At 37.9% G+C, this 26,180-nt stretch overlaps 1 protein-coding gene across 2 annotated transcripts in view; it reads right to left on the bottom strand.

The window, feature by feature from the left end:
• Nucleotides 1-5,797: 5,797 nt before the first annotated feature.
• The window catches only part of CLNS1A (chloride nucleotide-sensitive channel 1A), a 25,006-nt gene continuing 4,623 nt past the window's right edge, over nt 5,798-26,180 (bottom strand). The window contains exons 2-7 of one of the 2 annotated variants that reach the window (XM_006772511.2): nt 21,994-22,130; nt 15,996-16,097; nt 15,185-15,292; nt 12,772-12,945; nt 9,663-9,753; nt 5,798-6,558 (exon numbers count right to left, since the gene is read on the bottom strand). In XM_006772511.2, coding sequence (XP_006772574.1) covers nt 9,686-9,753; nt 12,772-12,945; nt 15,185-15,292; nt 15,996-16,097; nt 21,994-22,130 — 589 coding nt within the window. In that variant the 3' untranslated portion in view covers nt 5,798-6,558; nt 9,663-9,685. Of the gene's footprint in view, nt 6,559-9,662; nt 9,754-9,782; nt 9,874-12,771; nt 12,946-15,184; nt 15,293-15,995; nt 16,098-21,993; nt 22,131-26,180 lie in introns of those variants that run through there. The other variant, XM_015569654.1, reaches the window with a different exon arrangement.

Raw genomic sequence — 26,180 nt, forward strand, 5'->3', positions numbered from 1 at the left:
TGTGGTGCTGGGGGGTGTAATTTGTTTTGTTTTCACTGTCTGCCATAACAAAGTGCCACAAGCTGGGTGGTTTAGAAGTATACTGTCTCATAGTTCTTGAGGCCAGAAGCCCAAGACAAAGGTGTTAGCAGGCCCACATTCCCTTTAAAGGTCCTAGACCAGCCGTGGGCAAACTATGGCCCTTGGATCCGACCCATTTGAAATGAATAAAACTATTGAAAAAGAAGACCGTACCCTTTTATGTAATGATGTTTACTTTGAATTTATATTAGTTCACACAAACACTCCATCCATGCTTTTGTTCTGGCCCTCCGGTCCAGTTTAAGAACCCATTGTGGCCCTTGAGTCAAAAAGTTTGCCCACCCCCGTTAGACCTATTCCAGGCTTCTCTTAGCTTCTGGTAGCCCCAGGAATTCCTTGGCTTGTAGATCCAGTACTACACTCTTCCATCTTCATATGGCCTTAACTTCTATTCATATCTGCTCGTTTCCAAATTCCCCCTCCTCTTCATCTCCTATTTCTACCAGAAATAACTATAACCACGTTCTTATGTCCTTCCAGAGGTATCTCATATATTCACAAGCATGATGCCAGCTGGCCCCATGTCTTCTATATAAAATATCTTTGCATCTTGATCTTTTCCATTTAATATATCTTGGAGCTTATTCAGTATCAATACATAAGTACTACCTAACTCCTTTTAAGGATAATTTTCTAACCCTTAAACTGTACTGCAAATTGATCCATACCTAATTATAAACAATGAGGTTGTTTTCAGTCTTACTTTTACAAATAAAATTGCAATTAATATCCTTGCATATATAACCTTTACTAATGTGCAAACTATGTATAGGATAAATTCCTTTAAGTGGATTTTCTAGATCAGTGGTTCTCAACCTTCTGGCCCTTTAAATACAGTTCCTCATGTTGTGACCCAACCATAAAATTATTTTTGTTGCTACTTCATAACTGTAATGTTGCTACTATTATGAATCGTAATGTAAATATCTGATATCCAGGATGTCTTAGGCGACCCCTGTGAAAGGGTCATTCGACTGCCAAAGGGATCACGACCCACAGGTTGAGAACCACTGTTCTAGATCACAGAACATGTGCATTTTTGACAAATAATGTGTCCCTCAGTTTTCATAAAAACCTTTCTTGCCCTAGCTGGTTTGGCTCAATGGTTAGAGCGTCCATCAACCCATGGACTGAAGGGTCATGTGTTAGATTCCGGTCAAAGGCATGTACCTCAGTTGCAGGCACCATCCCTGGCCTCAGTTGGGGCATGTGGGAAGCAACCAATCGATGTGTCTCTCACATCACTGTCTCTTCCCCACCCTCCCACTCTAAAAATCAATGAAAAAAATACCCTCAGGTGATGATTAACAAAAAACAAAACAAAACAAGCTTTCTTTACTTTTACTATATACAATTCCAATTTATTGAAGTACTTTTTAAAAACTTGGGGTTGCAGTAGATAGCTATAAACTTTTTGCAAGCCAGCATCCAAGCATCCTTCTATTTGGGTTAATCTTCCACTGTAAGAATCTGGGCAGGGGAAATGCCCTCCCACTACAGAAGCTGATGGGGTCACTCATCTTCTGTCCCTGGCAACACACACAGTGCCAACCAGGACTCTGTGGTGACTCAAAGACATGGAGGCAATTAAGAAATCAGTCTAACAGCAACAGAGGAATCAAACATCTTATGTAAACCACTCCCAGCTGCTATCCATTTGTGAGCTACCAGATAGGCTTCGAATAAATTTTTTCTGCTTATTTTTGCCCAATTACAACCAGAACTTGGGCTCATAATTTTGGTCATACTTTCATGAACATAAATTGCTGCACTATCCTCAAATTTGCACCATGCAGCTATAAAGGCTTAGACTGCTGTATTTTTTTGTAATACATATATTTGCTTTTCGTCATAATTCTATCAGCTTTTTACTGCTGTTATTGCTATGCTGGACACAAACATTCCTTTCTCCTCTTCTAACCTGTGGCTTGCCTAGAAACTAGATGCTCGGCTACATCAGACCTGTTTGTAGAGCAGTAGAGACATGCAGTGAAGTCCTGAGGTCCTGTGAGAAAAATTCAGATTTCACCACATATATTTTAATTGCTCAGTGGATTTTTATATTTCAGGTTTCTTAGAGATGAGTTAATGTTATATTTTAAGCTTCTCCTTTCAGGTATAAAAAGAATTACTACTACTAGTAATAATTAACATTTATTGGGCCATTTTTTAGGCACTGTTGTTCTGTGTATATTAGTGATTCATATAATCTTTAAAATAAAATAAAAAGAAATCCTAAGAATTAGTTAACTTGTATTCACTTTTATTTAGACTTCTTATCCCCAGGTTCCATTTCTCTTTTTTATCTTCTTAAAATTATGTTAAAAACAAATAAAAAATTAGGTCCACTGTACTCCTAAAAGGCTAATTTCCCATCTGAAACTATGAGCTACCTGATATTACATATTGGTTTTATGTATATATATAAAACCCTAATATGCAAATAGATTGAACAGCAGAACCAGTCGCGATGACGTGTGCTGACCACCAGGGGGTGTGCACGGACCATGGCAGGCAATGGCAGCAGGTGGCAGAGCGTGGAACATGGCAGGCATCAGCTGCAGAGGGATAGTGGAGGAGGTGAGTGGGAGTGCCAGACTCACCTCCAGGTGAGTGGAGGTGACGTGCGCAGGGCGCCGGTTCATGTCATTGGGTGAGCCTCTGGTGGTTACTGAAAATTCTTTGCTCCTGTGCCCTGTGGTCCTACCCAGTGCTCATACCTGCTGCCAGTGCCAGCCCCACTTGCACCCACAGCTTGCACTGGTCCCAATCACTCGGCACCATCAGCGAGTGCGAGCAGTGGCTGCCAGCCCTGGTGGCCCCTGAGGGCTTCTCCACCTCCCCCTGCTCCTGAGGGGTGAGGCACCCAGCACCAGCCCCAATCGCTCGGTGCCACCAGCGGGTGTGATCAGGGCCAGCAGCCACCTCTTGCACCCACTGCCAAGATGGCCCTGCTCACACCGGCTGCTGGCACCAGAGCCACCACTCGAATCCACTGCTGGCACAAACCCCGCTTGCACCCATTGCTGGCACTGGTCCCAACTGCTCTGTGCCGTCAGTGGGCGTGAGCGGGGCATGTGCCATCAGTGCGTGGGAGTGATGGGAGTGGCGCTGCTGGCAGACAGGGGATTAGGGATGGTTGCAGGAGGGGCAGGGCGGGGGTGCTGAGGATGGACCAAGACCCACCCCTGTGCCCACCGCAGCCTCGCAGCCCACAGTTCCTTTCAAGGTGCACAAATTTGGCCCCTAATGTATCTATAAGCAGACAGTGTGAGATGCTACCAAAAATGTTTGTTTCAGCTTCTTTGGCAATGGATGGCAATAATTCTATTAGAACCTTCATAAGAGATTTGCTTAGAATTCAATTACTATATATTAGCCACAGATGGATAGCAGATGTAGATTCAGCCATTCTAGAAACACTTATAAAATGGGATTTGCATGGGTTAGCTATACAGGAGTGCTACTATCTGAAATCCTACAGGTAAAACAAATGCAAATCTCTTTCTGAGCAATGAGTAATCACACTTGTCCTTTTCTAAAAGTAAAGGACTATATATATTATGATAACCTGTGCATAATCTTTTTACTAATATTGGTAAAGATCCTAACAAGATCTCAAAATGCATAACCTACAAAGAGGGAGGAGGAAACGTGCTGGCATCATATCTTAATGAATATATGTTAAAAACGACAGAATCTAGATGACCACTAGTCCTAGCTATTAGGGATATTTTAGATGGCTCACATATGGGCAGAAAATGTCTATGCCTTTCTTTAAATTTGTTCTATACCAAGAAATGAAACAATTCTAGCAACCCTAACATTAAACTCAAATAGAATCAAGAAATGCTGGCTGATAATTACGAATTTCACTTTTTAGAAGTCTGACCTAATCTCTTTCTCACTCCTTCTCCTATTTTCTCCCGTGGGTGCAGCTGACTGGTATTACAGAACGTGACAGGTGACTCTTTGCATCTTGTCTGCCCCGCCAGGAGATGCTTGGCCTCCTACATCTTAGTTGAGTATATTATCCACAATACCAGGCCGAGCACAGCAGTGCCCATAGGAAACACAATGAGCAGAATCTTCTTGACATTTTGTTGGCATGTTATCAGAGAACTTTGTATTTCACTAAAAGTTAGGATTACAAGTCTGTAAGCATGACTTTAAAAAGGAACTCAAGCCCTGCTGGCATGCCTCCATGGTGGAGTGGCGACCTCTGAATCAGAATGTCATGGTTCAATTCCCGGTAATGGCACATGCCTGGGTTGTGGACTGGATCCCCAGTGTGGGGTGTGCAAGAGGCAGGCCATCAGTGATTCCCTCATCATTGATGTTTCTCTCTCCCCCTCTCCCTTCCTCTCTAAAATCAATAAAAACATATTTTTAAAAAAGGGGAGGGGGGATTCAAGGGTGGCTCTCTCTCTCTAGAACACATCAGCATCTTTCCCCACCCGCTTCCTCAACGTCAGTTTCCCTGGCCTCTTCCTCCCAAACTTCAAGGGCCCTTCTTCTGCCTCTGTAACTTTTGTTTCTTGGGCCCCTTTCTTCTACGGCTCACTTCCTACCTCTGTGACTTTCTAAATAAACAATTCTTTTATTGAATGAATGAATGAATGAATGAACAAATAAATAAAATGGTACCCAAATAGAATTTCTAAAATCAACCCATGCATAAGAATACCCTGACTGCTTACTGAAATGGGTAAATGTCTAGGACAGGGTGAGTGCTGCTGAGATTTATAGCAGTCTGTGTTTCCTTTCAGCTCCTGGTAGATGGTAAGGCTTAAAAATCCCAGCTCACTCTATGATACTAAGCGTTACTTTGCCTCTCAATTAAACCATTTCCTCATCTCTAAAGTAGAGCAATAAAAACATCTCTTCCACGTATGTAGTTATGAATAGCATATGCATAACATATGTAGAGAACTCAGGACAGTAGTTGGTATGAAGGTCTCAGAACATTCCAGTGTCCATTCCGAGTGGGCCTTTCACTTGCCTATTGTAACAAATTTGGTATTTCTGAGAGGGTCAGAAAAAGAAAAATTACTTTCTTTTCAGTCTACCATGAAGAATGAGGGAAACCAAGGGAAAGTGTTGAAAATAAAACCGGGCTTAGTGGTGACAAAGTTTAGTCACTAATTAGCTAAGTGATTCCGAATAGCTTTTCTAACCTTATTTTTATTTTTTATTTTTTTAAAATATATTTTATTGATTTTTTACGGAGAGGAAGGGAGAGAGATAGAGAGTTAGAAACATCGATTAGCTGCCTCCTGCACACTCCCCACTGGGGATGTGCCCGCAACCCAGGTACATGCCCTTGACCGGAATCGAACCTGGGAACTTTCAGTCCGCAGGCCGACGCTCTATCCACTGAGCCAAACCAATTTCGGTTAACCTTATTTTTAAAGTCAAATAATGGTATTGAAGTTCAAGTATAAATCTGTAAATACAAACTGAGTTGATAAGTATGCTAGAAGAAATTTCTCCAAATCAAGTAGCAGAAGCAGAAATTCCTTAAAATGTGTTAAATCCTTGCCCTACTAAATATCTGCCAGAAGCTTTAATGACACACTTCCTTACTCATTTCATGTTCATATTCTCAGAAGTCAAACAAAAATAAGACCAACAAGATTCTCATTTTTGCCAACATTACTTAAAAAAACAAACGAACATTTCCCATTAATGGTTTTAGTCAAGAATGAGAGTACAATAACATAGAAAACCTAGATTTATTTGTTAAGCTATTACAAAGACAAAACAATTATCATGTGGAGTACTTTGAGGACTTCATCCCAATTTCATGTGTTCTGCTACAGAAACTGAATGAAGAGGCTAAAAATTAAAGGATGTAACATAACCTAAGAAGCTATAATAGAACAGACTGGTGAAACATGGTGAAAGGAGCAAAAGCTAGTCAGAAGAAAGACTTGTGTTAGTATGTGTGGCTGGGATGTTTCCAAAAAGGCTCCCTAGAGATGCCTGAATGAATTAATCTGGGTCCCAATAGTAAAAAGATCCTTACCCCTGTGGAGAACGAGCAGAGGCCTGATTCATCTGAGATCTTTGTCTTTCTTTTTTAAGGGGAAGGGTGTCCTTAGGCCCTAAAGGGGTCTATTTTAGATTCAGCCTCTCTTCCATCCCCTAAGTGCCCGTGCATTTTCACCACATAACCCTGCTAGGTTACGGAAGATACATACACTGAAGGCAGGAATTATAGGCCTACTCAGAAGGTACCTAGACACAGAAAATTTGGGGATAAAAGATAAACTACAAATACCCTCTTGGTTAAGTAAATTCACCTTGGTTAATAAAGGTCATAGTTTCTTCTGCTGGTGACAACTTGTTGTCTCATACAGTCTGTCTCAAGAAAGAACTGGTTCAGGAAGTTTTGGAGAAGGAAAAATATTTTCATCAACACCCACTCCACAGAGGAAAAGGCACCAAGTTCTCTCCTACAGTTATGAGCAGAATCTGAAAAACAAAAGGTTTACAGTGTTTGTAATAATAATAGCTGTTATTTATTGAACACCTAGTCAAGAGTGCCACCAGACTTAGATATTATTACATCTCAGTCATTGCAACATGCCACCATCCCCTTTTTTCAGATGCGGAAACTGAGGATTAGAGCAGTTATATGCCTTGTCCAAAGACACAGAGGCAGTATGTGGTAGGGTTGAGATTCCACCATTCATGTGTCTTCCCCTTCACCCCATCTCATGTGTTGAGAGGTCCGAGGTTCCACTACCGTGAAAATTTTAATTGTTTCATAAACACTCTAATTAATCCCTGCTCATTCCTTAAAGGCAAACACAATTTTAAGTGATTAAAAATATACAGGCATTGTTTGAAATTCAGGTCAATTATCCACATGAAGAACTTGCATAAACCTGATGAATAAAATATCTCTCAGCTCCAGCTGTAGCATAAAATGAATAGAAAACAAATCACCTCATTAGAAGTTTGCGGCTATTTTATGGTTATTTCACCATAAAATTACATTATAGTGTTTCCTACAAATTCTCTCCTGGGAACTGCAATGACATCCCATTTGTGCAACCATTAGTGACAGACCAAATGAGTTTCTCATAATTAATAGAGTGGTTGGTGTTCTCTATTTAGTCTACTTTTCAGGAAGAAATATGTGAAAGCCAAATCAAAAAAATCTGTTTTCCATTTTCAATAAGAGATATAAAAAGTATTACTGAACTGAAAAACCAACATGCTATAAAGAACATGATAAACAAAATGTATGACAAAAGGGAAGAATTAAGTTTGTACCAAAAGAGTTCCCATGAAATAAAATGCTGAAGTGATGGCATCTGAAACTATGAGATATGAAAATTAAAGTTAACAGAGCTCCAGCAATATGAATATAATTTTTTAGTTAACTGTAGAGGAGACATTGCTAATTTTAGAATGTATGGCTACCAATGACAGAAGTAAATGTTGCAGAAATAAAAATTGAGTACTTAAAAAAGAAGGACTCTAAGAGAATATTTTCTGATAGTTCACCTGGCAGCACCTGAGATGAAAACATGGTGAGTATAAGAAGCAATGTTATGCCCTAGCTGGTTTGGCTCAGTGGATGGAGCATCAGCCTGTGGACTGAAGGGTCCCAGGTTCGATTCTGGTCAAGGACACATGCCCAGGTTGTGGGCTTGATCCCCAGTTGGGGGCGTGCAGGAGGCAGCCAATCAATGATTCTCTTTTATCATTGATGTTTCTATCTCTCTCTCCTCTCCCTTCCTCTCTGAAATCAATAAAAATATATTTTTTTTAAAAAGCAATGTTGTATTCATAATGGCAATAATTTGGAAGGTAAATGGAACTTGGATAATGGATCTCACAACCTAATTAGATGCCTGACAATAGTAAAAAAGTCAAGTCAAAATATATAAATCTTGCCATGCTATTACTACCTGTTTTAATAAAATAAAGACCTGGACTTAAGTAGCATTTTAAAGACTGGAAGAAAGCTAGTATTCAAGAAAATGCTATCAGATCAGAGGCAGGATACTATAGAGAAAAGGGATAGTAACTTAATGTGAAAATCTTAGAGCTTATAAAGAAGGGTTAGGATTATTAGTCTTGGCTCTGTATGATATGAACTAGTTACATAACCTTTAACCTATTAACTGCCACACGTCCAAAATGGAAACATCCCCACACACGATATTTTGAATTTAATTTAAAAAAAAATCATCTGAATCTGGAGTTGAATAAAGGATGTCATCTTCTTATGAGATGCTTGGTTCGATTATTTCTTCATCTGATGCCATTTATGAGGATTGAATTTTATTTGCACAATATAATATATTACAACGATAAATTCAATAATAAAATCATGACAATTTTCAATTCTATGGAAATATCTACAAAAGCGAGTACGAAATAAAAATAAACAGTCAACCAAAAAGCCTTAAAAACAATAAATTTTGCTGATGCTCCAAAGAGAAAACCTATAAAAAAATAATGAAGAATGCACACCATGTCTACCGTTTTAGGCGTGAAATTTACAATAACACAAACAAATCTCAAGTGTCACGATGAACAAAAAAAAATCTCAAGTGTCACAGTGTTTATCCCTCGCACGTCGATATTGGAATTTCTTCCATATGCACTGGAATATATACGAATTTAAGTTACCAGAATTTTCTTTACAAACCCAGAAATGTCACTAACAAGCCTGATTTTAAAATTGGTCGACCAGAGTTGATATGCAAAGTTTGCATCTATAGATGCTTATGGCGTACAGAGGGTTAGTTATTATATAACATTCAGTTGCGATGTTTAAGCTGGCAAAGGACAACTGATTTCTCAGAGTAACATGTAGCAAAAAAAAAAAAAAGGGAACAAAATACAGACAAAGCTGAGAAGATCAGAGGGGAGAAAATCGGCAGTGAGCTCTTGTACTAGTCAGAAAAAGCAGGTATGAAACAATTTGGAAAATGGTAACTTCTGGACAACTGTATGTGGACTTGTTATGGTTTGGCAAATCAACCTTGAACAGTCAGGTGCCCAGGACCTTGGTCTGCCATTATTTTCAGAAGTAGAGAAGCCAACACAAGATTATGAGTAGAGGCTTAACTAAGTTTGAAATTGCTCCTGATTTGAAAAGCAGTGAGTTGCAGCAAATCTCTGCTTGTATTTTCTGATGAAAATGTTAAGATTTCAAGTCACAAATGGGGAAAGGTGACTCAAGAGCAGACCAGGACATGATCTCAGGCTTTGCAGCTCCCACCTGAGCCAGCCAGCGAGCGCTCTATTTCTGAATAAAGGGCTAATGTCATTCTTCTCAGTTCACTGAAGATGGGTGTATCTTAATCTTCCATATACTCTCAGTGCTTGGCATGTGTGAAATGCTCAGTAAATGTTAATCAACCTGAATATCACCATGCTTGCAGACCTTGATTTCTTAGAGAAAACACCACACACATAATTTTCAATAATGTCAGAAATGGATTACTTTTTTCCAAACTGCTCATTTTATACAATCCTCCTGAATTATGAAAATAAAAATTAATTATTAGGCAGGATTTTCATGTTCAGTGACAAGGGAAAAATAAACTACTTACCCCAAAGCAACATAAAATCATTTTCAGTGATCAACCACTGCATCCTCAAACTGTCCAGCAACTGTGGGTGTAGTGTCTACCTCCATCCCATCTGAAGAAAAAGAAACTGACCGCTGAACAAAGTCTACAGAGCACTTTAATCAGGAAAAGATTCAGCTTCGACTTTGACCAGAAGGAAGCTAGTGCCCTCTGTTGGTAAGAGTTGCTATTTCTATTTTGAAAATTCAAGTATAAAGAAACACATTGAGAAAGAAAAATGCCACCTGTGGATTTAAGCTAAAGTAAAATGAGTCTAAACACTTAACATTTACTTTGTAAATTCTCAGTCTCAACACTAACATACCGTAGGAATTTCCAAACACAGTTACAATTGTTCACTCTTCAAAGAACTGTGCTAGAAATTTCTGTACAACTTTTTTTTTTTAAGTATAAAGTCCTATCCTCACAGAGCTTTGACATAATTCAATAGACAAGACAAAGTAAAACAAGGTTCTCGCTTTTCCTATTTATCTCATCTCATTTTTTTAAAGGGAGAGGAGGTTAGGACAAGTAAAGAAAAGCCCTCTGGAAAGAGCTGTCCACACCTACTGTCTCCACTTCCTCAACTCAGTTTCCATTTACCCAACTCTCCAGCCCACAACAATATGGCTTCTGCCTGCTGCCATCTGGACATCAGCAGGGCACAAAAATGTAACATATATCTAAATTAACTCATCATCTTTCCACACAGAAAATGCTTCTTTCCTGTCTTGCTAAAGGATACCTCTTACATGCCCAATTCAGAAACTCCCACCACAGCTCTAACTTCTGTTGATTCTATCTTTTGAATATCTCCCAAATCTGTTAAGTTTTTTTGACATTCCGTGCTACTACCTAATTTGAGCCACTACCTCTCATCTAACTAAAGACTCAAGTTACTTAACAGGGTTTCTCTTCTTTCCTCCAGTATTTCCCTCTGTAACTAATTTTCCATAGCATAGCCAGAGAAACACTAATCAAACTAAAAATTTTCCATGGCTTCCCAGACCTAAGCATAAGGTTGAAACTCTTTAACAGGGCTTCAAGTTCCTTACTTATCTGTTGCTATAACTACCCTTCACTCTCAGAGTTGCAGACATAATGAACTTTCAGTTCTCAGCACATGGATGACCCTTTTACCTGCCTCTCCCCGGAACCTGTATGCCATCCCTCTTCACTAGGGTCATTTTTATTCATCTTCCAGATCATGGTTTAGATGTAACTTATTCCATGAAGTTTGACTCTCTCCCTGACTATCCAGGCTGGATGAAGGGTCCAGCCTCTGATTCCACAGCTATTCAAGCTTCCTCTGTATCTCAACACTATACTACAATAAACTGTAACTGCCCAATAATTTTATTTTTCTCTCCGCTAAAATTGATACGAAGATAATAACTTCATCTCTCTTGGGCACTGCCATATTCTCTATACCTGGCACAGTAGCTAAAAAACAAAACAAAAACATTTAACGTAAGCACACAAAGCATTGAAATGTCACTGGTAGATAGTACATATGCTTAAATAGCAAAAAGACTGAAATTACTAAAACAGATCTCAGGTGTTCCCACCACAAATATAGACACCAAAAGATAACTATGCATGGAGATGGGATTTAGTTTGATATAGTAATCGTTTCACTATGTATGTATATCAAAACATATTATATATCTTAAATATATACAATTTTTATTTTAAATTTTTTACAAATAAATATTTCTAAAATAAGAAAAGGTTGAAACCGGTTTGGCTAAGTGGATAGAGCGTCGGCTGCGGACTGAAAGGTCCTGGGGTCGATTCCAGTCAAGGGCATGTACATGGGTTGCGGGCACATCCCCAGTAGGAAATGTGCAGGAGGCAGCGATCGATGTTTCTCTCTCATCGATGTTTCTAACGCTCTATCTCTCTCCCTTCCTCTCTGTAAAAAATCAATAAAATATATTTTAAAAAAATAGTAATAACAAGGAGATCTAAAAGTCATTTAAAAGAAAAATCCATGGAACTCAGTATTGGATTGGATAAGGGAATAAATGGTAAAGGCTGAATCAAAATATTTCAAGAATCTAATTTAATTAAGATACTAAGGAAAGGGAACTGTATAACAGAAAAAATATTTACAAAGAAGCTTATAAATATGAGACAACTAAAACATAAACATTTTAAAGCCACTTGTTTAAGGCCCAGATGTTGGTCACAGAAAGAGAACCCAAGTTTCTTAAATGCTGCCTTGGCCTTTAAATCAATTGACTATACTAGTTTTGCACATCATCATGTAGGAATTCATTTTAAAAATAAAAATGGCAGCATCAATGCATGCATACACACATATACACGTAAGGAAACAAACAAAAAGACTGGAAAGATATGCAACAGAAAATTTATAGATGTTTTCAATTAGAATTGTACTTGATTTTTCATTTCTCCTTTACCTGTGCGTGCCCCCTCCACCCCCCACCCCCATTTTTTCAGTTTGACTGAATATAGACTACTTTTGTAGCTAGGAAAGAAAGTTTTAAAAAATTTACACGAGTATTCCCATTCTATGTAATTCTACATTAGCTTCCTACACTATAAAGTTAATTCTGAGATTTCTCTTAGTTTCCAAAAGAACCTATATATGGCCTGGCTGTGTAGCTCAGTGGTTGAGCATTGACTCATGAACCAAGAGGTCACCAGTTCAATTCCTAGTCAGGGCATATGCCCAGGTTGCAGGCTTGATCCCCATTAGGGTTGTTTCTATTTCTCTATCCCTCTCCCTTCCTCTAAAAAAATCAATAAAAACATATTTAAGCCCTGGCTGGTTTGGCTCAGTGGATAGAGCATTGGCCTGTGGACTAAAGAGTCCAAGGTTCGATTCTGGCCAAGGACACATGCCCAGGTTGTGGGCATGCAGAAGGCAGCCAATCAATGATTCTCATCATTGATGTTTCTATCTCTCTCCCTTCCTCTCTGAAATCAATAAAAAGTGAAAAAAAAAATTAAAAAAAAAACGTATTTAAAGAAAAAGAGAACCTATATATGTCTCTCCAAAGCTGACCTTGTTGCCTAAGTGAATATCTAACTGTTCACACTGATGAGAAAGAAGGATACTTACCTTCATAATCTCTTATTGAATCTTCTGTCCGGACTCCAGCCATGTTATACTGGCTGCTCACAGACTGAGAGAGCATTCCTTCTAATCTCTCCAATGTGGCCTGGCCTTCGGCCGTTAAGTGGGATAATCCTTCTTCATAGGTGTAAAAAGTAGGGATGTCCCCCTGACCTTGTTCTAAACAAATAAAAGACTTTTTAGCTATTATAACACAATGAGGGGAAGAATAAATACTCAATAATGCATTTACTGAAGACAAGGCACAGTGAAAAGAGGCTTCCCGGAAAATACTTTTCAACATTCATTTAACACACACATATAAGCCATCTGTTGGAAAAGAGAGATCAAGAAAATGCCCATCTAGAATGAGAAGGGATTACAAGAGATAGTCATGAAACAGCAATTCCCAAAGAATCAAATGTCCAGGGACTAGAAGGAAAAGAGGGTGTTCCTGAGGCCAGATGATCTTATGTTATTCAAAGGTAGAAAATATATAGATGCGTGCAAATTAATTTGCCATTAATTGGCACTGACGGTTTTTTCCTTATTCAAATAGATGCTCCTTTTTTAAAAAAATAGAAATTCTGGAAAATGCAAAAAGGATTTTTAAGAAAGAAGCATCCAAAAAAATCTTAGCTAAGATGAGGATGTGTTTAGATATCCTATCTAATAAACGAGTAATATGCAAATTGACTATCACTCCAACACACAAGATGGCCACCCCCATGTGGACACAAGATGGCTGGCAGGGGAAGGCAGTTGTAGGTGATCAGGCCTCCAGTGGGGGGCAGTTGGGGGGAACCAGGCCTGCAGGGGAGGGCAGTTAGGGGCAATTGGGCCAGCAGGGGAGGGCAGTTAGGGGCAACCAGGCCTACAGGGGAGAATAGTTAGGGGCGACCAGGCGGCAGGAGAGGGCAGTTAGGAGTAATTGGGCTGGCAGGGGAGCAGTTAGGCATTAATCAGGCTGGCAGGGGAGTGGTTAGGGGGTGATCAGACTACAGGCAGAAGTGGTTAGGGGCAATCAGGCAGGCAGGCAAGCCAGCAGTCCTGGATTGTGAGGGATCCCAGATTGGAGAGGGTGCAGGCTGGGCTGAGGGACACACACACACACACACACACCTATGCATGAATTTCATGCACCAGGCCTCTATATAAAAGAAAATGCCGCCCTCCTGAGTGGGACCCCCTAGTGCCTCTTGTGTGGAGGGTCCCTGGACTTGCTCCAGCCCCACCCTCTCCTTCAGCCATGTTGACGGCAGCAGCAGAGAAGATAGGAACTTACAGCCCATTTCTCACTGGAAAGGAAAACATGTCACCTGGCTTTGCGAAGAAGGTTCCACCTTATGCTCATAGTACATCATCTTTACCATGTGCTAGGATATCACTTAAAAGGTCAAACAATGTAAAATACTTGAATGAGCTTGTATTATAACATTAATATTATTGAGAGTATCTGCTTTCCAGGCTGAAGTGATTCATTATTCTAGTCTGCTTTAGTCCTTTGTAAGTTGTGGTAATTATGCTTTTCTTTTTAATATAAAAAAATGTATAAAAATAAAAACTTGAAAAGGTAAAAAAAAAAAGAAAGAAAATGCCAGAAATTAGCTTGTCTCAGGCCAAGAAGTAAACATTCATGGAGGAAAGGGTTTTGCATAGCCAGACTGGTGCACAGGTCGAGACCATGGGGAAAAGAGAATAGCAGGCATCTCGAGTCACAAGACTCTCTCTACCAAGCTACTGACTGCATTCTGGTCTGAGGAAGGGGAAATACCTTTAAATAAATAAGGTCTGCTCTGGGAAAAAGAAGTAACTTTGGCAGTGAGTTATCTAAAGGGATGTGTTAAATAAAACTGTAGATGATACAGGTTTTAAGTGATAAAGGAAGAAGTTTTGTTCCCTGGTAGCAGCTACATCAACTTAAAAAGACTCTCCTGACTACCCATTTTCCTAGCTACCATTTTCTTTCCTTCTACTGATCTCTATCCATTCTTTTCACCCTAATAGTCTCTATTTTTCTCATCTAGCTTGGAAAGCCCATAAATTTTTCCATTTTGGCTTAGACATGAATTATGGCATTCACTTTCATTATAATAAAATCATATTATACTGATATTTATCAAAGATATAAAGATTTATGGCCTGGCCAACACGGCTCAGTGGTTGAGCATCAACCAGAAGGTCACAGTTTGATTAATGGTAGGGGCTCAATCCTGTGTGGGGCGTGCAGGAGGCAGTTGATCAATGGTTCTCTCTCATCATTGATGTTTCTATCTCTCTCCCTCTCCCTTCCTCTCTGAAATCAATAAAAATACATTTTTAAAAAATCTAAAAATCCTACCCCTTACTACAAATAAATGCTTAAAATGAAAGACACTAACACACACACAAGCACTTTAAAAAAACTTATTTCACTAACCATGTGCTTCCACATCATATTCTTCTCCATCATAATCATCTGAATCTTCATCCTCAGGATCTGGATGCAAAGCCTGGCATTCACACATTGCAGTGAACATTGGCTCAACTGAACAAGAAAATTAAATTATAATTAATATTTCTTCCTGGCCAATACGCAATTAAAATTCAATTAAATAACCAACAGTGCAAATAAATTTAATGGGTAAACAAGAGGTATGCTAGGGTCACAATATTCACAAAACCTGCCAAATTCAAGATGAATCAATCTTGAAAAGTGCTTCACGGCAGTTATGTCACAAAATAGTAAGAGTTCATTTCAAGATATTATTGAGATCTCTTCATGCCTGGTTGGACTTTCTGAGGAAAAGAGTCAGAGAATCCTGGTCAGACGGCTAGTATCAGAGTGAAGCCCCACACCGTTAAAAGGGCTTATCCTGACATCTCCCACTTTGGAACTGCCATGACTCCTCTGCCCTCCATCTGGTGAGATTCAGTCATAAATTATGTTTCACAGTTTATACAAATAACCAGATCCTTCTATTCGCAAAGCACACGAAAGAATATGGTGGCTACTATACATTCGCTATCTTTTTTATTCCCATTCTATGTAATTGTACATTTGCTTCTTATACTATAAAGTTAATTCACTATCTTTATTATAATGAATGTATAGATATCTGGATCTCAATGATATCATAGATGCTAAAATGAAGAAAAAGCAGACGGAGGTAATGAGGGTAAAAGTATGTGTGTCAACGGGGAATACCTGGTATGTAAGGAGAAAAGAATCAATTCTATAGAACACTCACATGCTGATTTATCACTAGGCACAAATCTAAATTCAGCAATAGGTTCAACATCATCATCACTGTCTTCCTCTTCTTCATCAGTAACAGATTCTTTTGATTCTTCTATAAGGGGATAAAAATAACTTTTTAATGATGTTGCTTGTTTTGGAAAAAAGCCTAAAAGACCAGCAATTCCTGGTCTAAATACATATTGTGTGCACAAGGAGTTTGTACATAAATCTATGTTTATTAAAGTACTATATGTTGCCCGGACGATGTAGCTCAATGGTTGAGCATTGACCTATGAACTAGGAGGTCAAGGTTCGATTCCTGGTCAGGGCACTTGGGCTCAATATCCCCAGTGTGGGGTATGCAGGAGGCAGCTGATTAATGATTCTCTTTCATCATTGAATCTCTATCTCTCTCTTCCACTTTATTCCTCTCCAAAATCAATAAAAAGTAAACTAATAAAATGAACAAATGTAATTTATATGTATCAAAATATATTTTAAAAGATAATCATCCAACTACACTGTACATCTAAAACTAATACAAAATAATGTTGAATGTAAACTGTAATTGAAAAGTAAAATTTAAAAAATCATTTAAAAAGCCCTGGCTGGTGTGGCTCAGTTGCTTGGAGCATTGTCCTGTACACCAAAAGGTGGGGGGTTTGATTCCCAGTTGGAGCACATACGGGAGGCAACTAATTGATGTTTCTCTCTCTCACTTGCTCCCTTCCACTCTCTAAAATCAATAAAAAGCATATCCTTGAGAACAAAAATAAAATACAAATAAAAAATAAAATATAGCCCTGACCGGTTTGGCTCAGTGGATAGAGCATCGGCCTGCAGACTCAAAGGTCCCAGGTTCGGTTCTGGTCAAGGGCATGTACCTTGGTTGCGAGCACATCCCCAGTAGGAGGTGTGCAGAAGGCGGCTGATCGATGTTTCTCTCTCATCAATGTTTCTAGCTCTCTATCCCTCTCCCTTCCTCTCTGTAAAAAAAGCAATAAAATATATTAAAAAAATAATAAAACAGTGAAAAAGGTAGTTGCGGAATATACATAATGCTACTTACATTAAAACTTTAAACATAAAACCAAATCATTATACTGCTTAAAGGTACATATTCAGTAAAAATCTAAAAGCATAGACAGGAAGGACATATACCATCTTTAGAATAACATTTAATTTCAGAGACAGAGAGTAAAGAATGAAATGGGAAAAGACACAAAAGGGATTTCAACAGTATTCATGTACTTTTATTTATTTGAAACACTAGAATAACTATGAAAAATGTTATAATTAATGCTGGATATTAAATAATGAAAAATTTTTAGTACTCTGCCAACTTTTCAGTGTATTATTTACTTCATAAAGGGAAAAGAGTCAACAAAATAATTAAATAGACTCCCAAAACATAAAACATGTTTAAAACCAATTAAGGTTCTCCATGCAGATGAAGATAAGGTGAAAAGGTATTCTTATATATTACTATTCAAAGTATATATTGATATAAGCTTTCTGGAAAGCAATATTACTAAATGTTAAGAGCTTTAAAAATGTTTATTACCTTTAATGTAACAATTCTACTCATAGGAATCAATTATAGGGAGATATCTACTAAATTTTTAACTTTTATTTTTGTAAGTCATACAAGCTTACTGTAGAATGAAAAAGGATAAGCAAAAAGGGAAAAATATTTAAATGGTCACTACTGTTTTAAATAACCAATTAAATAGAACTTTTTCTGTCCTGTTTCTGTTATATATTGTTAAATATAATATACATATCCACCATAAACAACTTAAACAATACAAAATATTAGAGAACTTTAAATAATTATAAAAAGTTAAATACTATAGTACTACCAAACATTTCAATGCATTTTAACAAAATGAGCCCTGGCTGGCGTGGCTTTCTGGTGAGGATTTAAAAAAAAAAAAAAGAGTGGCCACACCCTGACCAGGTGGCTCAGTTGGTTGGAGCATCGTCCTGTACAACAAAAGATGGCTGGTTTGATTCATGGTTGGGGCACATACCCGGGTTGTGGATTCAATTCCCGGTCAGGGCGCCGTGTGCAGGAGGCGGCCGATCGATGTTTCCCTCTCACATCAATGTTTCTCTCTCTCTTTCTCTCTCTCCCTTCCTCTCTCTAAAATAAATAAAAAGCATATCCTCGGGTGAGGGGGGAAAATGGTATCATACTGTAATTATTATTCTATAACTAAATTAACATCATTTTTAACTTGTAAAAACAATACATGCTGGTAATAAGATAATTGAAAGAGTCTATCTAGATGGTACAACCCTAGTTCTCTCTCTAGACAAACATACTATTAAGTTTCTTTTATACAGGGATGGGCAAAAGTAGGTTTAGTCATAATACAGATAATACAATAATTAATAAATAGTAACACAAGAATAAAATCTGTGTTTTGCATACTCACAACTGTAAACCTACTTTTGGCAACCCTGTATCCTTAGGAATCTGCCTTAGGGCAATAAATAGAAATGTAATAAAGTATTTTTACAAATAATGACCATGACCAACACTCATCATCACAGTAGTGGCTGCCATACCTGCAGTCTTTTTGAATATTTCTAAATTTTCAACAATGGCAATGAATTTTTAGTTATTTTAAAAATCATCTAATGTCCTTAACAATAATATGATGGTTCATCTTAAAAAGGTTTATGGAGGCTCTGGTCTGTAGCTCAGTTGGTTAGAGTATTGTCCCAAGGCTGTGGGTTCTATCCCCAGTCAGGGCACATACAAGAATCAACCAATGAATGCATAAATAAGTGGAAAACAAATCGATGTTTCTCCTTTCCTTTCTCTCTCTAAAATAAATCAATAAAAAACCCCCAAATTTTAATTAACAATTTTTAAAAAATAAAGAGGATATGGAAGTAAGCCAAGGAGAAAAAAAGTCTGGAGCTTAGAGAATCAGGATGAAAGGAACAAAATTTGGGGAAATGGGATCCAAGCATGTGTAACTTATGAGAAGAGTGGAATTCAAGAAAAAAAGAACTGGAGAATCAATGAAATAAATGTAATCCAAGTAAGATAGAAAAGTCCTAACTCCATCAATTTCAAGAAAATAATTATAGCCTGGCCGACATAGCTCAGTGGTTGAACGTTGACCTATGAACCAGGAGGTCACGGTTTGATTCCTGGTCAGGGCACATGCCCAAGTTGCCTGCTTGAACTCCCATGTGGGAGGTGCAGGAGGCAGCCAATCAATGATTCTCTCTCATCATTGATGTTTCTCTCTCTCCCTCTCTAAAATCAATAAAAGGATATTTTAAAAGAAAATAATTATAGAGCAAATACTTTCAATGCCTACCCTAGCACTAGCCGTTTTGGCTCTGTAGATAGAGCACTGGCCTGTGGACTGAAAAGTCCTGGGTTTGATTCGGGTCAAGAGCTTATGCCCAGGTTGATCCCCAGTGGAGGGAGTGCAGGCAGATACCTATCAATGATTCTCTCTCATCACTGATGTCTCTCTCTCTCTCCTTCTTCTCTGAAATCAATAATATACATATATTTTAAAGGACCTTAAAAAAAAAAAAGCCTACCCAAGCCTACTGAATCCTTACTTCCTAGTTTGGGACTCTTAACATTTGCATTTTTTAACAAGAGTCCCAGGTTTCTAATGTGCAGCCAGCCAGGTTTAAGATCGAATGAGTACTATAATCTCCTGATTTTTCTGGATGAAAATGGGGTGCAGAGCCCTTACCGGTTTGGCTCAGAGGATAGAGCAGTTGGCCTACAGACTGAAAGGTCCTGGGTTCAATTCCGGTCAGGGGCACATACCTAGGTTACAGGCTCTTCCCTGGCCCAGGCCCTGGTCCGGGCTCGTGTAGGAGGCAACCTATCGATGTGTTTCTCTCACACTGATATTTCTCTCTTCCACTCTCTCTTGAAATCAATGGAAAAATATCTTCAGGTGAAGATTAAAAAGTAAACAAATTAGCCCTAACCAGTTTGGCTCAGTGGATAGAGCGTCGGCCTGGGGACTGAAAGGTCCCAGGTTCAATTCCAGTCAAGGGCATGTACCTTGGTTGTGGGCACATCCCCAGTAAGAGGTGTGCAGGAGGCAGTTGATCAATGTTTCTCTCTCATCGATGTTTCTAACTCTGTATCCCTCTTCCTTCTTCTCTGTAAAAAAAAAAAAAAAATCAATAAAATATGTATATATTTTTAAAAGTAAACAAATTAATTAAAAAAGGAAATTGGGGTGCAGAGATGAAAATGATTTGCCTACCAAGTTAATGAGTCTTCTTATTCAGTGTGCTTTTCTTTTTATCTAGTTTTAGTCAAGCTAGGATTATTTGAACCCTACCTCTTCAACCTTAGTTTTTGCCGTTCACCAATTGCAGTGCTCTACATTATTTATGGGCATTTCACATCAACATTTGGAATTGACTGACAAAGGTACCGCTAAGGTTTCCCATTTCTATGAATGAATGAATGAATGAATGCCTTTAAACTAAACATGCTACCTAGTCATCTTGGTTATGAAATCACAGTTGCAGTTACTTAGATGGAAAGTAAACTTTGTGTCCAATACCTCATGTGGAAGTCTTACTACAACCCAAGGTCAAAAGCTTTTACTTTTCCTTACCCCCTCTTTCAAACTCAACTAGATTTTTATCTATCTTTGGACTCTTTCCAATGGCACTGAAATCTTATAACAAAAATATTTTCAAATAGCTGAATCAGTCATTACCACTTAATGGTGTCATACTGAATATAAAATGGTCATCTTATATCTGAAATTATATTAAACCCCCCAAACGAAGGAGCAATAGAGTTCAATAGGCAAACTTATGGGATTGCCTTTTATACACTATTTCAAAAAAAGGTAGCCCATTACTTAAAAGCAAGTTTACTAAAGGTGTAACAAATGTCCTTCAATCCCAAAGTTCTGTTCTTTCACACACAAAAATGAACATACTAAACTAACACAATATAGTGTACCAACATCTTACTTTTTATCTTGTGCCTAACTTGTTTCTCATTGAGAATTCCAATTTTTTTAATTGACGTGTTGTTTTTTTGAGAGAGAGGAAGTGGTAGAGAGAGAGAAACATGGTGATTCGTTATTCCACTTACGCACGCCTTCACTGGCTGCTTCCTGTGTGTGACCTGACCAGAGATCAACCTGCAGCCTTGGCATTCGGGACGACACACTAGCCAACTGAGCTCCCTCTTCAGAGCTCGTTCAGAATTCTTACAACCCATAGTTTACAGCCTAAAGAATTGATTTTTTAATCTTTCTTACTCCATCTTTTTCAACCTTACTAGAATTTTATGAATCCTGGTAGTTATCTTCAACAGCAAAATATGGGAATCTTGTATCACATGGTTTCTCAATCCTGACACTACTGACATTTGAACTGAATAATTCTTTGTTGTGGAAGGCTGTCTTTTGCATTGTAGCATGTTTAGCAACATCCCTGATTTCTAACTTCTAGATGCCAGTAGCACTACTCCCCACTCCAGTCATGATAATCAAAATGTCACTGCTAAGTGTAGGGGGAGGGCAACATCATCCCCATTGATAATGAAACAAATCAGGTTCTATCATAAACTCTTGGAAGCACAAAATATACTGATCCAAGCTTGTTAGGGTGCCAAATATAAATGCCTTTACAGAGAGAAAGAAAATAAACAGTTAAACCCAAGAGGAAAAATTAGAACTATAAATCCATAATAACTGAACAATTCTAAATGCAAGCATATAGAAAAAATGTCCAATTTATTTTACTGTTCTGAAATTTTGCTTAAGAAACTATTACCCAAAATCGGCCAATGGCTTGAACATTACATTGATTATGATCAAAGATTGCTTTTAAATATGTAATATTTTACCAAAGGCAGCTCAAAATTACCTTAGCCCTTGGCTGAATGCATAAATGAGTAAAACAACAAATCAATTTCTCTCTTGCCACCCTCCCCAAATCAATAAATAAAAATTAAAAATATAAGATTAAATTACCACACATACCTTCAAATTTGGCATTCACCATAACATATAAATGCTCTCGTGGATAGGCATTTAGGTCCCTGAACATTGCATGCAAACTAATGGTGGGGTATTCCAGTGAGAATCCCAATCCAGAGCCATCTAACCAAGACAGGCGGCTGAAAAACATGTTTTAAGTAGGTTATTTCAAACAATTAAATCCTAATTTAACCTCCTGAAATTTATAAAGGTTCAGCTTAGACATTTTTATGCATAACAGTATCAAGCTTACTATTTAGAAATATTCCTAAAATAAGAAAATTCAGTAGCAGGAATTGAATTTAAGACCAATTCTTTTTTCATCTATTTTTCTCCAGGTAATATTTCAGGTAAATTTGAAATGCAATTTTTCTTAATTCACATATGTGTTTCTATGCCCTTATGCTTGCTCTTATTTGGAAGGTCTTCAGGCACCTTCTTTGCTTTTGCAAATCATCTTCATCTGGTTAAGTCCCAGCTCCTCCTTGAGTCTTCACTCCAATTACTTGAGTTTATAATGATTTCTTCTTTTTCTAAGTTGCACTTATGCCCAGTAATATACCATTTAGCATTTCACTTTATGATAATGAATCTTGTACATACCCTCACCCAACTGTGAGCTACCAGAAAAACGGTCATATTCTTTATTTAATGTTCTTCAAAACCACTAGCACAGTGCTCAGCATCTAAGTATGAAATAAATACTTGGAAATCACTCATTTCTCCACTAACCCTACATTAAATGATATACACATGAAATGGCTATAATCATACTTACCACAAGTTATAAAATAATTATCACACTGAAAGACAGACTTTATTAAGACTTTCATTTACTTTGCAGCTTTAAGAGAAAGCCACAGATAAGCAAGGTAATAGTTTTAAGCTCAAAAGTAGTCAAATGCAAATATTTTATTGGTATAGAAAGGAAACATAGCCCTAGCTGGTTTGGCTCAGTAGATATAGAGTATCGGCCCGCAGATTGAAGGGTCCTGGGATCAATTCCAATCAAGGGCACATGCCCAGTTTGTGGGCTTAAGCCCCAGTAGGGAGCGTGCAGGAGACAGTGAATCAATGATACTCTCTCATCATTGATGTTTCTCTCTCTCCCTCTCCCTTCCTCTCTGAAATCAATGAAAATATCTAAAAAAAAAAGTTAATGCAATTATAGTGGTTACAAAGGGCTAGAGGGAAATACAGTGGCTGCTAATAGTTGATTTCTTTAGGGGAAAATGAAAATATTCTAAAATTGATTGTGATAATGGTTTACCAACTCTGTATATTGATTAAAAACCACTGAATTGGGAGGAACCAAGATGATGGCATAGGTAAACACCTGAAATTGCTGCCTCGTACAACCACATCAAAACTACAACTAAAAGACAAAACGGATATTATCCAGAACCACAGGAAGGCTGGCTGAGTGGAAGTTATACAACTAGAAGGAAAGAGAAAAGCGCACTGAGACTGGGAGGAGGTGAGGAGGTGCGGCAGTGCGGAGAAACTATGCAGGCCGGAAGGGAGTGGCAAGAAATATTCAAAGTGATGAATAGCATGAACCTACAACCAAGGTTACTTACTCTACCCAGCAAAGCTATCATTTAGAATTGAAGGTCAGATAAAGAGCTTCACAGATAAGAACAAGCTAAAGGAGTTCAGGGCCAAATCAGTATTGTATGAAATGCTGAAGGGTATTCTTTAAGAAGAGTTCGGGAAGAACTGGACAAAAATTGTACACCTATGGATGAGGACAGTGGGGGGGAGGTAAGGGCATGGGGTGGAGTGGGAACCAGGTGGAAGGGAGCTATGGGGGAAAAAAAGAGGAACTGTAATAATCTCAACAATAAAGATTTAAAAAAAACCACACTGAATTGTATACTTTAAATGTACAATGATGAATTGAATGTTACATGAATTACAGTATCTCAATAAAGTTATTTTAAAAAGAAGACAATATAACCCCTGTATCATTCTATTTTCTATACAATTTTAACAAGTCTGGTTTTCTAATTTGTAACCAAGCAAAAAACAAATACAATAAGAGAAGCTAGGACCCCCTTGGGCAGGAAAAATTGACAGTGCAGCAGTCAGCTCATTCATATTCAATGTAAGGAGAGGTTAATTAAACACACTTCAGTGCCTCTAAAGGAAATCAATGTCTAGCAGTATAAGTGTATAACACATGATGACCCTTACTTATCAAAACTTAAGGCAGAATTAGATTATGATAAAAATTGTACAACTCTGTAAGTACCCTAAAATGTAATAAATTGTACACTTAGAAAAGCAAAAACAAAAAAGTACATACTATCATTTGGAAAGATTTTCATTGAACATGCTTATTTAAAAAAGAAAATGTGGGAGGCTTAAAGTAATCAATCATAAGGAGCATAAAGTGGTAAAAGCTCTAGAAATGATTTTTCAGAATGACTCATCCCATTAGTCCTAAGGAAATGGATTTTATTATTGCAACTAGATTATGCGTGCTACATGTGCCTTTCCTGGCCACGGCTTTTGTCTTACTGTGGAAATGAAATAGTGGTTATATGTCACAGAAGTATAGCCAGTCCCTTACTAAAAGTATTATTATTTTAAGCAAACACTTTAAAAGGAGCATTCCAAATGTGGGCATCTAAAACTTCAAACATCCAGAGCCATAAAACTTACTTTAATGACTCAATATGGAGATGGAAAAACTGAAATACTATAAACATAGACTCAGTGCCTACCAAATTATGGCCTTGACTTTAAAAAGCACATCATAATTGCTCTGTAGTTCCCTACTGCTGGCAGGACACAAATGCTGCCTCAGTGGAGCATCACTCGCAGAGCTCTTATAATCTTATATATGGATGTAGATCATATACTCTACAGAGCAGAAGCAAGTTCCACTTAAAAGCATCATTTACTCTGTCATTAAGTTCTGATTTTGTCATCTTTTTATGTATTCTAGAAGAAATGCTCTCGAAAACCAAGAAATCATATTAACTATACCCAGTCCCAAAGAAAGCATGAGTCACAAAAGAAAAAAACAAGAATTAGAAAGCCAATAAACACGCAGAAGAATGTTTTGCTAATTTACAATGCTTTTGCACAATATGATCAGTGTCCTTTATTCCTGGCATGGGGTGAAAAACAGGACAGGAAGGTAAGAAAGGTCTTGAATTTGAGTTGGTTTATTTGGTTTTACAATAATTTTGGATTAAGACATAAAACACATTACTTCTAAGTTTAAATTACCTTTTAATTCTTTTAAATTCTCGCCCAAGAATATGCTTATTGATTTGAGGGGGGGAGGGGCCCTAATCGGGAATCAAACCCACAACCTAGGTATGTGCCCTAACTGAAAAATGAATCTGCAAACTTTCGGTATATGGGATGACACCAACCAACTGAGCCACCCAGCCAGGGCAAAATTACCTTTTTAATTTAATTACCTATTTTCTTTTACCTGTTTCAAATGATCTACTTTGAATAATTCAAGCCACTATTCCAGTGGTTTTCAACCTTCTGGCCCTTTAAATACAGTTACTCATGTGACCCAACCATAAAATTATTTTTGTTGCTACTTCACAACTGTAATTTTGCTACTATTATGAATCATAATGTAAATATCTGATATGCAGGATGGTCTTACATGACCCCCGTGAAAGGGTCGTTTGACCGCCAAAGGGGTCGCGACCCACAGGTTGAGAACCACTGCTCTATTCCCTTTCTTATTTGACTAAAATGTCAACTTCCTATGAAAACTAAGCTTTGAAAATAAACCTGAGGATTCTAAATCTCTCAATATATATCTGAGAAACTATATTTACCTAAAACCAAATCATACCCTACCCTCTTTGCCTCCTAAAGCAGTTCTCCCAAACCCTTTGGACTATAAGCCAAGCTCACAAACATGCTTTATTATTTTCCCACTCTTTCTCCCTCATTCCTCAAATAAAGAGCTGCTCAATTGTGTGTACTGTATGTATTCATATGTATGTGTGTGTGTAAATGCTTTTTTAAATATATTATATTGTGATCTTAAGTATATACTTTGTTAAAACAATACTAGCGACCCAGTGCACAGATTCATGCACATAGAACGGAAATTAGAAGAAAAATTCATGCAGTAATTACATTACTGTAAAAAATTACGTCAAGCCGAAACCGGTTTGGCTCATTGGATGGAGCGTCGGCTTGCGGAC

Source organism: Myotis davidii, unplaced genomic scaffold (assembly GCF_000327345.1).
Source record: "Myotis davidii unplaced genomic scaffold, ASM32734v1 scaffold646, whole genome shotgun sequence".
Classification (NCBI taxonomy): Eukaryota; Metazoa; Chordata; class Mammalia; order Chiroptera; family Vespertilionidae; genus Myotis; species Myotis davidii.